We start from the raw sequence: 13,625 nt of genomic DNA, 5'->3' as shown, positions 1-13,625 counted from the left end.
CACCCTATATCCCCCTATACACACACACACACGTGTACATCGACCCCCTGGACACACACACACACACGTGTACATCGACCCCCTGGACACACACACACACACACACGCGGTATAGCCCCGACACACACACACACGCGTATATCCCCCTCGACACACACACACACACGTATATCCCCATACACACACACACACACGTATATCTACACACACACACACGCAGTATATCCCCGATACACACACACATGTATATCCCCATACACACACACACGCGTGTATATCCCCGACACACACACACACGCCGATACACACACACACACGCGTATATCCACACACACACACACGCGCGTATATCCCCCCCGACACACACACACGCGCGTATATCCACACACACACACGCGTATATCCACACACACACGCACGTATAGCCGATACACACACACACACGTGTATAGCCCCCGATACACACACACACACACACGTGTATATCCCCCCGATACACACACACACGCGTGTATATCCCCCCGATACACACACACACGCGTGTATATCCCCCCGATACACACACACACACGCGTGTATATCCCCCCGATACACACACACACACGTGTATATCCACACACACACACACGTGTATATCCACACACACACACGTGTATATCCACACACACACACACGCGTGTATATCCCCCCGATACACACACACACGCCTGTATATCCCCGATACACACACACACGGATGTATATCCCCTACACACACACACACAGACATGTATATCCACACACACACACACGTACGTGTATATCCACACACACACACACACGTACGTGTATATCCACACACACACACACGTGTATATCCACACACACACGTACGTGTATATCCCCCCAGACACACACACACACGGACGTGTATATCCCCCCAGACACACACACACGGACGTGTATATCCCCCCCGACACACACACACGTCTACATCCCCCCAGACACACACACACACGCTACATCCCCCCAGACACACACACACAGACGTCTACATCCCCCCAGACACACACACACGTCTATATACCCCAGACACACACACACGGACGTGTATATCCCCCAGACACACACACGGATGAGTATATCCCCCCCGACACACACACACACGGACGAGTATATCCCCCCCGACAAACACACACGGACGAGTATATCCCCCTGACACACACACACGGACGAGTATATCCCCCCGACACACACACACGGACGAGTATATCCCCCCGACACACACACACGGACAGACGAGTATATCCCCCCCGACACACACACACGGACAGACGAGTATATCCCCCCCGACACACACACACGGAGGTGTATTTCCCCCTGACACACACACACGGACGTGTATATCCCCCCGACACACACACACGGATGTGTATATCCCCCCCGACACACACACGGACGTGTATATCCCCCGACACACACACGACGTATATCCCCAGACACACACGTATACATCCCCCAGAAACACACACACAGACGTCTATATCCCCACCCAGACACACACATCTATACCCCTGGACACACACACACACACACGTGTACATCGACCCCCTGGACACACACACGTGTACATCGACCCCCTGGACACACACACACACGTGTACATCCCCCAGACACACACACACGTCTACATGCCCCCAGACACACACATCTACATCCCCCCAGACACACACACACAGACGTGTACATCCCCACCTGGACCCACACACACAGACGTGTACATCCCCCCCTGGACACACACACACAGACGTGTACATCCCCCCTGGACACACACACACAGACGTGTACATCCCCCCCTGGACACACACACACACAGACGTGTACATCCCCCAGACACACACACAGACGTATATCCCCCAGATACACACACACAGACGTGTATATCCACACACACACACGTGTATATGGACACACAGACGTGTACATCCACACACACACACACACACAGATGTGTAGATCCCACTGGACACACACAGATGTGTAGATCCCCCCCTGGACACACATACAGACGTATATCCCCCAGATACACACACACACAGACGTGTATATCCCCCAGATACACACAGACGTGTATATCCCCCAGATACACACACCCAGACGTATATCCCCCAGATACACACACAGAGACGTATATCCCCCAGATACACACACAGACGTGTATATCCCCCAGATACACACACACAGACGTATATCCCCTAGATACACACACACAGACGTGTATATCCCCCAGATACACACACACAGACGTATATCCCCCCAGATACACACACACAGACGTGTATATCCCCCAGATACACACACACAGACGTGTATATCCCCCAGATACACACACACAGACGTATATCCCCCAGATACACACACACAGACGTGTATATCCCCCAGATACACACACACAGACGTGTATATCCCCCAGATACACACACACAGACGTGTAAATCCCCCAGATACACACACACAGATGTGTATATCCCCCAGATACACACACACAGACGTGTATATCCCCACACACAGACGTATATCCCCCACACACATACGTCTATATCCCCCCAGACACACACACACACAGACGTGTATATCCCCCAGATACACACACACAGACGTATATCCCCCAGATACACACACACAGACGTATATCCCCCAGGACGTATATCCCCACCCAGATACACACACACAGACGTGTATACCCCCAGATACACACACAGACGTGTATATCCCCCAGATACACACACACACAGACGTATATCCCCCAGATACACACACACAGACATGTACATCCCCCCAGGACACACACACAGACTTGTACATCCCCCAGATACACACAGACGTGTATATCCCCCAGATACACACACACACACAGACGTATATCCCCCAGATACACACACACACACAGTGTATATCCCCCCAGATACACACACAGACGTGTATATCCCCCAGATACACACACACAGACGTCTATATCCCCAGATACACACACACAGACGTATATCCCCCAGATACATACACACACACAGACGTGTATATCCCCCCCAGATACATACACACACACACAGACGTGTATATCCCCCCAGATACATACACACACACACAGACGTGTATATCCCCAGATACATACACACACACACAGACGTATATCCCCCAGAAACACACACAGATGTGTACATCCCCCCATGGACACACACACACAGATGTGTACATCCCCCCAGATACACACACACACAGATGTGTATATCCCCCCAGATACACACACACAGACGTGTATATCCCCCAGATACACACACACACAGACGTGTACATCCCCAGAGACACACACACACACGCGTGTATATCCCCAGATACACACACAGACGTCTATATCCCCCCCAGATACACACACACACACGTGTATATCCCCCCCAGATACACACACACACGTGTACATCCCCCCGACACACACACACAGACGTGTACATCCCCCCAGACACACACGTGTACATCCCCCGAGACACACACACACAGACGTGTACATCCCCCTGACACACACACACACAGACGTGTACATCCCCCCTGGACACACACACAGACGTGTACATCCCCCCACACACACACACAGACGTGTACATCCCCCCTGGACACACACACACAGACGTGTACATCCCCCCTGGACACACACACACAGACGTGTACATCCCCCTCACCTGGACACACACAGACGTGTACATCCCCCCCTGGACACACACACACAGACGTATATCCCCCAGATACACACACACACAGACGTCTATACCCCCCAGACACACACACAGGCGTCTAGATCCCCCAGATACACAGATGTGTATATCCCCCAGATACACACACACAGACGTCTATATCCCCACCCAGATACACACACATAGACGTGTATATCCCCCACACACAGACGTGTATATCCCACAGACACAGACACACAGACGTGTATCCCCCCAGATACACACACACAGACGTGTATATCCCCCCCCAGATACACACACACAGACGTGTATATCCCCCCCAGATACACACACACAGACGTGTATATCCCCCCCAGATACACACACACAGACGTGTATATCCCCAGATACACACACACACAGACGTATATCCACACACACAGACGTATATCCACACACACAGACGTATATCCCCCAGGACGTGTATATCCCCCAGATACACACAGACGTGTATACCCCCCCAGATACACACACACACACAGATGTCTATATCCCCCCCAGATACACACACACACAGACGTCTATATCCCCAGATACACACACACACAGACGTATATCCACACACACACACACACACACGTGTATATCCACACACACACACACGTGTATATCCACACACACACACACGTGTATATCCACACACACACACACGTGTATATCCACACACACACACACACACACACACACAGATGTGTAGATCCCCCCTATACACACACACAGACGTATACCCCCAGATACACACACACAGACGTGTATATCCCCCAGCTACACACACACAGACGTGTATACCCCCCCCAGACACACACACACAGACGTGTACATCCCCCCCTGACACACACACACAGACGTGTACATCCCCCCTGGACACACACACAGATGTGTACATCCCCCCTGGACACACACACACAGACGTGTACATCCCCCAGACACACACACACAGGTGTGTACATGCCCCCCAGATACACACACACAGGCGTGTATATCCCTCCCCAGATACACACACACAGGTGTATATCCTCTCCCCAGATACACACACACAGGCGTGTATATCCCTCCCCCAGATACACACACACAGGCGTGTATATCCCTCCCCGCAGATACACACACACAGGCGTGTATATCCCTCCCCCCAGATACACACACACAGGCGTGTATATCCCTCCCCCCAGATACACACACACACAGGCGTGTATATCCCTCCCCAGATACACACACACACACACAGACGTATACCCCCAGATACACACACACACACACAGACGTGTATACCCCCCAGATACACACACACACACAGACGTGTATACCCCCAGATACACACACACACACAGACGTATACCCCCAGATACACACACACACACACAGACGTGTATACCCCCAGATACACACACACACACAGGCGTGTATACCCCCAGATACACACACACACAGACGTGTATATCCCCCCAGATACACACACACAGACGTATACCCCCAGATACACACACACAGACGTGTATATCCCCCAGATACACACACACACAGACGTGTATATCCCCCAGATACACACACACGTATATCCCCCACATACACACACACAGACGTGTATACCCCCAGATACACACACACAGGCGTGTATATCCCTCCCCAGATACACACACACAGGCGTATATCCCTCCCCAGATACACACACACAGGCGTGTATATCCCTCCCCAGATACACACACACAGGCGTGTATATCCCTCCCCAGATACACACACACAGGCGTGTATATCCCTCCCCAGATACACACACACAGGCGTGTATATCCCTCCCCCCAGATACACACACACACAGGCGTGTATATCCCTCCCCCCAGATACACACACACACAGACGTGTATATCCCCCCCCAGATACACACACACACACACAGACGTGTATACCCCCCCAGATACACACACACACACAGACGTGTACTTCCACCCAGGACACACACACACAGACATGTACATCCCCCTGAACATACACACACAGACGTGTATACCCCCAGATACACACACACAGACGTGTATACCCCCAGATACACACACACACAGACGTCTATATCCCCCCCAGATACACACACGTATATCCCCCCACATACACACACACAGACGTGTATACCCCCCCAGATACACACACGTGTATATCACACCAAAAGACACACAGATGTCTATACCCCCCAGACACACACACGTCTAGATTCCCCGGACACACACGTCTCTATCCCCCGCAGATAGCACACAGACATCTCTATGCCCTCCCCCCTGGACAACACAGAGATGTTTCTATCCCCTCCCCCCTGGACAACACACAGACGTCTCTATCCCTCCCCTGGACAACACACAGACGTCTCTATCCCTCCCCTGGACAACGCACAGACGTCTCTACCCCACCGGACAGCACACAGACGTCTCTATCTCCCGCTGGACAACACACAGATGTCTCTATCCCCCCCAGACACACACAAACGTCTATACCACCCCACACTCACATCTATATGCATTCTATACATATGTCTAGATGCACAGACTTCCTACATACAATTTGAAGAATTGTCAATTCACCTGTTTGCCTTTCAGATGTGGGGGAAAATAAAGCAATCAGCAAATACCCAAGTGATAAAAGGGAGGGCATGCAGAAGCTGTAGAAAAAGTATCCAACTGGACAACAACCGGACAAACAGCACCATGAGGCAGTGATGCTAATTAATGCACTACTGTATTACAAACTGCATATGCATTAAACAACATTTTTCTCCTGAAAGGTTTTCTGATTCGCTCTTGCCTCATTCTTGGAAATATTCAGGAGTGACTTCACGGTTATTCTCTCAGCAACGAACATCACAACACAGAACTTATGATGTAAGGTTGGGGTTTATGTTTTAGAGTCAGATGAATTCCAATGCAGTCCCCAGAAAATAAAAGCACACAGTAACAGAAATTAGCATAATCATATACCAGAAAGAACAGTGCATACAAGGTTTTGCTCACAGTATTAGAAGCTTCTTAAATATTTTCTTGTTTTAATTTGAACAAACAGCTTTTTAGAAAGTAGAGTCAGGGTTCAAGTGAGATGGGTAGTAGCACAGTAATGACAAAACAAGTTTAAAGTAAATTGAAAGAGAAAGTTCCAAACAAATCCAGGGAGCTGACATACAAAGTTCTCTCACCACTTCTCCAAAACAAAATAAAGAACAGAAAGTCCTTCTTGCATATCAAAGCTCTGCTCCATATCAGAACAAAATAAAAGGAGTATCAAAGAGCAAAAATATCAAATAATACTTGACATTTTAAAGGATGCTATTAGTAAATTCAAGACCATCCTCACATTAATACAATTAAACTGTAAAAGAAAGCAATAAGTGTACCTCAGAATGATAAATTTTCACGAAGATCAAGTGGTTAGTTCTGGAGATAAAACAACAATCAAAAATGTACCTACATAATCAGTTACATCAGAACATATTATGGACTGAAGCTGGAAAATTTAAAACAGTAAACATTTAGAGGACATGAATGTTACCCAACACAAAATTTAAGTGTTACAGCATGACAAGCTTCACAGTTCAATGGCTATTATAATATACTACAAAGACCAGTGTGAATGAATGCACAGCATAAAATTCTATATTCACCGAAATAAGTTTAGCAGCAAAGGTGGGGGTAACATTTCGACTAACACAAAAGTACTTGAAGTTCCAGCTTCAGACACATAGATGTTAAACTGGTACAAGTGACCCAGTAAAGAAACTGCAAGTATCCACAGCAATCTTCTTCTTCTTCCGGCTTTTTCCCCAGTTAGGGATCACCACAGCATATCACCTGTCCGCTCATGATTGGCAGTGGAGTTTTGCGGTGTCAAGTTGCCAGCCCAGCGCCCAACCTTCCACAGACGGCACACACGCATTCACACCTAGGGCCAATTCAGAGTGTCCAATCCACCTACAGCATGTCCTTGGGATGTGGGAGGGAACCGGAGCACCCACCACTGCGGCTGCCCAAGTATCCACAACAATGAATATGTATAATTTACAAGTAAGAAATGAAAAGATTTTAATGTTATAATTAAGAGTATGTGGTAACTCTTTAGCTTCATATTTAAAACAGATGCCCCATAAAAGATGGTAGCTACAATAGAGGAGGTAATCACTGAAGTTGGTCAGAAATAACTAGTTAATCGATGGAGACAATCATTTGAAGTAGGTGTACACTTCCAAACATCCTGGCGAAACTCTGACCCCTATTCTTCAGCATGCTGCATTTATGTAACCAACAACCAGCAACTAAATAAAGGCTGTGAGCAGCTACTGGAATTACAATAATGCTATAAAAACAAGTAATAAATCATCAAGGAAGTGGATTCTCATGTTTGGTTTACTAAAAAAAGAATGGAAAGAAAAAAGGGAATTTTATGGAAACCATTATTTCAATCAGAATACAACAGAGGCATCAAAAAGGAGAGAAGACAGTTAACATAATGCATCTAGTTGGGTACTTAAAATAAAAGCTTAACACAGCAATATAAACAACTCAGTATAAATGACAAGAACCTGGAGGCAGCAACACTCACGCCTACCTCTCAACTGTCCAGATTTTCGCAAATTATCCAGATTTTTGCTTCATATTTTTGATGTGTTCATCATAAAAGGTATGGTTTTCTGGCAAGTCATTGAGTATTGAAGTCATTAAATAATAACAGACATTTGAGTTTCAGACTTCACACTCCAAAAAATGAATGCTAAAGAAAAACCTGTTAGCCAAACAACTTTCTAAGTTAGGGCTTCCAAACTCAGTGATCCTTCCCTGAGAGGTTAACAGACAAACAAGTGAAGAAACAGATGCAAGGGCAGATAAATGCCCAAGTATTGCAGCACCTCAGCATACAAAACAAACTAATGTAAATGAATCAAAAACTACGAGAATATTCAAATAATATTGTCTCTCTGATTGCATACAAATGCATTAAATCTTAATCAAAAGAAAGAAAAAATAATCACTTATACCTCCCTGGATATGATGAATAAACTGAAGTAAGTCATCATATAAGGTTTTACTACTGAAAATAGGGGGGCAAACAACCGAGGACAATGACTATTAGTTCCACCACCGCTGACTCCTTTCACAAAGTCCAATTGGAGTTTAATTTCTTGCATTGTATCATTTTACTTTGACATTTTACTATTACAGCCGCACCCTGTGAGTGATGGGCACATAAACCCAATTTAGAATTTTTAACATGCAAAACACAAAACATGTTATCTTTAAAACATTCACATTATTTCTAACACCGCTGCTAAATTCAGTTGGCTGCTCAGATCCCATCCTTCTTTTGCACTGAGTCAGTGAAATGACTATGGCAAACGAATCAGGTGCACATCACAGCTAAGTTTTAAAGGTGAGTAGGAGTTACAAATGTCTCCACTCATCTGTTCTAAAAGGAAGGTTACTAATAACGGAAGCCCACCAAGAAACAAAGTGAACAATGCAAATGTCAAGTAGTAATTCCTAAACATATTTGCCTGCCGAGTCTGATCAACGCAAATATAAACCGCCCAGAAGGATCAGGGGAGATCAACAATAATTTTCAAAAACAAGAACTTAAAAGAACAAAAACTAACCATCGATGTTTTCCCTGTCACTGATGTGCTGGAGATTGCATCCTGTATCATCACGACTAAGTTCGGTCTCTGGTCGATAGGATTCCAATCGGGAATGGGCATTTCTGCGCAGCTTGGGGCTGGATGAAACGCAGCAAGACGTCGTGTTCCCCATCCTTAGATTTTAAACCGAGATGTTCGACCTCACGACTTATAAGGAGTGCTACCAAAATGCATTAACTTAAAGAATATTTATATAAAACAGCCTCAGTTAGGCAGACTCCCTAGCCATCTTATGACCAGCTGATCCAAGCCATATGAGCAACCGAAAGCATAGTTTTCCTTCCTTGCACCCTTTGCAAACCGTGCACGAATGCTCACAGTTCAGGCTATCCCAATGGTTCTGATCGTCCTGTGGGGAGGAACCAATTGTCTACTTAAACTGCTGCAGCCTTTGGACCACTTGGTATAAAATGTTTTTAAGAAGGCAGGACAGAAAAGCTACATTTTGATAGCTATTGTGGATTACATAGCATACTGCAAGGAGCAGAAAACGGTAAGCAGCCCTTCAGAAACGGTTCCGGTTCAAGTGGGTGGCAACGTCTCCCTTTTTCTTTGGAAGATGTAATACAAACTGGAGGTAGCAAGTTTAAGACACCCGTTTGTTGTACTTCGTGTATTACATTTAGATGTTATTTCCACATCAAATAAGTTACAACTTGCTAAAAATCACTCGGTATACTCAAAATGAAGCTACTGCTGCTGTTTTACATAATGTGTTACGGCGAGGTGGACTGCAGAAACCGAAAAATATGACACTTTAAAATTAGCAGCTTTGTAGTATTTCGAGGGTGTGCATAGAAGTAGAAATTCGCGTTGGTACAGCCTGAAGATTGAACACCACATTTACCATCTATTTCACAGATAAAGCAATACTTCAAAACTTAAAAATCAGGGAAATTTACAGGAAGAAATATAAGTGAATCACGAAGCAGTTTTAACTGAGCTATTTGTTATTACTTAGTGGGCAGTTGATGGCAACGGCAAACCAAGCTAGGTTCTGTGCGATGATAAACTTTGATAAAGTTAGCAAACATGTTTGTCCTTGTATAATCTCTGACGGTTTGTTTTGCTATTAAACATGGGCAATGTTTATCCATTTTCAACGAAAAGTAAATTGTAAGTTCTAACACTGCTCCATCTTCGCGCCAATTTGGGCGTGGTGATTGGCTCTCAAGTGTACCTCATTACGAGGAACGTACCTCATTTGTGGTCTTAAAAAGTTAATGTTCCATATTGAAAGACTCTGTCGCACATTCAGTGTTAGGAATTTTTTAAAGTGAAAGCCATTGTAAATAGATGTGAATCATATTAATTCATTAAAAGATCTTCTTTATAAGTAAAACCAACTTATTTTAACCATCCTATGACCTTCCTAGTTGAAGTTGTTAGTAAGCCATTAGTATGTGTTCCACATTTTGCCCATCTGTTCCACATTATGAGGGCTAGTGTTCCTAATTTTGGACATGGAAGGTTGAGAGCTATGCCCGTATTAAACGGAATTTTCACGGGATTGATAGGGGTAAAACTCGCTGTGTTCGTAGTGCTTATTCTTTTTCTTTTTTTTTTTTTAGATATGAATGTTAATAATTTTCTTTAACTTTTGTAAGAGGGACTTATGCTCTTAAAAAATTTTTTTTGCAATGCTATGAAATTATGTGTTGGGTCTATACCCGTCGACTCTTTTTACTCAAAAATTAGTCATAAAGCCACAGGCCCAAAATCCGGGGCATTTTTTAAATACTTTTCTAATTTTCTTGAGAAGTTAATAGAGCCATAGATTGTTTTTTCTTCAATATGCAATTTAAGGAAATAAAAAAAAGTCTGAAACATCTGTCCCAACCTCTTGCCTGCATAGTCCGGGACAAATCCAAAAATATTTAGGACTAATGCCTGAAATCAAGGACATTTTATATAATACTATTGACTTGAAAATTGTCCGACTATAAGAATGTAGATTAATTTGCAATTTCTGAAATAAAAAAAGTGTCTAGTGATCGTTTGTAAGTTAAACGTATAATTCATCACCTTTTCACCCAAATCTACAGTGTTACTACTGACTGGGGAGACCGAGCATAATTTTTGAGCAAAAATTAGGAACAGTTGAGGTATGCTCAAACTCTTTTGTCCTCAGTGATTTACCAGCAAATCCAGAATTTATGAGGGGTGGCAAACTTGTTAGACAAAATCAGTGACATTCTGCCAGGAGCGTCCTTAGGTCAACTGGTGCCCTAGGCAAAAGGCCTCTATGGCACCCTCTCCCACACCACCCGGTGCCCCCTTCTTGGCCTACCTACACCAAATAAATACTGGAAAAGTGCCCCTGCTAGAGCGGTGCCCTAGGTGGCCGCCTAGTTGGCCTATGCCTAAGGCCGGCTATGCATTCTGCAAAAGTCAGTGACAGTTGATAGGTGTGTACACTAAAGTTATACATCTGATTACTGACAGGTGAGGAGGAGGAGATGGAGGTAATATTCACTCTCGGATGCATAACTTTTAGAAAATGTCTTTAAGGTAAATTTAGTTAAAAATCTTTTGGGGGGTGTTTTCCTGAGTCAGCTTTTTTGAGGGTTTTTCTTGTTTTATTGCATTATTATTTTGGTTATTTTTTTTTTCTTTCAGTTTTTATTGCATTCAAGGGCAAAAGCAAACCCGAGTTCTTTGTGAAGATTGTTTGTGAACTGATTGAGGAGCTAGACACTGACTTTTGTGCTTAAAATAATAAGGATCCTGTCTCCAGACAGCTGCCAGAACAGACTGCTGTGTGAGTAAAGCTTATTTCCCCTTCTTGCTTTTAATGTGTTCTTAAACCCCATGAATTCTTAGTTGTTTGCCCTTAATGTTAACCTCAGAAGCATTTACCACTCATGCATGATTTGTCCTTCCTGTTGATCACTGCAAAATTGATTTGTAAACTCCAATTAAACTAACTGAACTTCATTACCCTTCCTTTCTGGTTTTCACATTCACTAGCTGTTGCTTCCGTTACACTCTTTCTAGCTTATTTTTAATAGCGAAGTATAGTAACAGTACCTGAAGTTGCCTTGTAGATCTGATTTTATATTACTTGTTTAAAAAGAAAATTTATTACAAAAAAGTACAGTAGTAAGTAAACTTACCAAAACAGTAGATGTTCAAATGATCACGGCAGCAGTAGCCTTAGCTACATGGGTTATATCCTGCTACAGACAGCTTCCAAAGATTAAGGGCATCTTCCATACTCCAATACTGTTAATTGAGCAGAGCTGAAGAAAAAAAAGTGGTTTGGGTGCCAAGTGCTTCAAAGCTTTCATGCCTACTGAGAGAGGGAGTCTAAAGCAATAGAAAGATCAGTGTAGAAAAATAAACATAAGGGTCCTCACCCCAGCAACAAAAAGACAAAAACAAGGGGATGGAAGCAGCAGCTACTGCAACAGTGAACATTCAAACATCTACTGTTCTGTTAAATTTACTTGCACAGCTGTTTTAGAATAGTGTGTGTGTGGGGTACCTTTAAGAAGTGTTTCAAGGTCAGCATATGCATACAAGTAGCAAGCACGTGCTAGCTTCACTGCCATTTTGAGAGTGCAACCAGAGAGTGAGAATGTATGAATGTAATAACTAGTTTGTTTATTAGTTTATCTAAGTTAAAGTTGAGCCTCAATCCTGATGTGTTTGTATATAATAAACCTGACTTGAACAGAACCCACGAAGGCTCGTGTATTTTATCCTGACTAGACAAACGAAATGGTGTCAGAACCAGGATTCCAGGGACTGCTTTTCAGAGCTACAAGGTGCAGAGTTAGCAGTGAAAGTAAACTGAGAGCCAAGCACAAAAAAAGGGCCAGAGACGAACCAAAGGTAATGAAAACTTGCATGAATTTTTTATTTTATAAAAAAAGATAAAACGGAGCATTACAAGGGCACAAACCACATTGTTAAACAAGCAAGAGGCACGAAAGGTTTTATTAATTAAAATGTTTAAAATTAAGATATTTAATAAAGTGCCCACTTTTATTAAGCATCTGTTGGGTTGTTTGTTTCTGATAACTTGTTGTAACTCTTTTTTTCTAGAGGCTACTTTAGCTGTTTAAAACTTTCATTTAAAGGCTCACTGCTGCTTTTCAGCTGTGAGAAACATTTCTGCAGTTTGTTTCCCACCCTCCCTACCTGTTGGTATAGTGTTATATAATTGGTGGCTTTGCAGTTGCCCGCCCCTAGTGTAA

At 44.2% G+C, this 13,625-nt stretch overlaps 1 protein-coding gene across 1 annotated transcript in view; it reads right to left on the bottom strand.

Annotated features, from left to right (window-relative positions):
* CCNY (cyclin Y) overlaps positions 1–10,725 on the bottom strand; it is a 1,275,181-nt gene extending 1,264,456 nt beyond the window's left edge. The window contains exon 1 of the mRNA XM_044066715.1: positions 9,382–10,725. Within this exon, the coding sequence (XP_043922650.1) occupies positions 9,382–9,535 (154 nt within the window). The 5' untranslated portion in view covers positions 9,536–10,725. The remainder of the gene's footprint in view (positions 1–9,381) is intronic.
* Positions 10,726–13,625: the final 2,900 nt, after the last annotated feature.

Source organism: Protopterus annectens, chromosome 3.part1 (genome assembly GCF_019279795.1).
Source record: "Protopterus annectens isolate FY-2018-M chromosome 3.part1, PAN1.0, whole genome shotgun sequence".
Classification (NCBI taxonomy): Eukaryota; Metazoa; Chordata; order Ceratodontiformes; family Protopteridae; genus Protopterus; species Protopterus annectens.
Note: the sequence above shows the minus strand (reverse complement) of the source record. Positions and strands in the feature narration are given on the sequence as shown.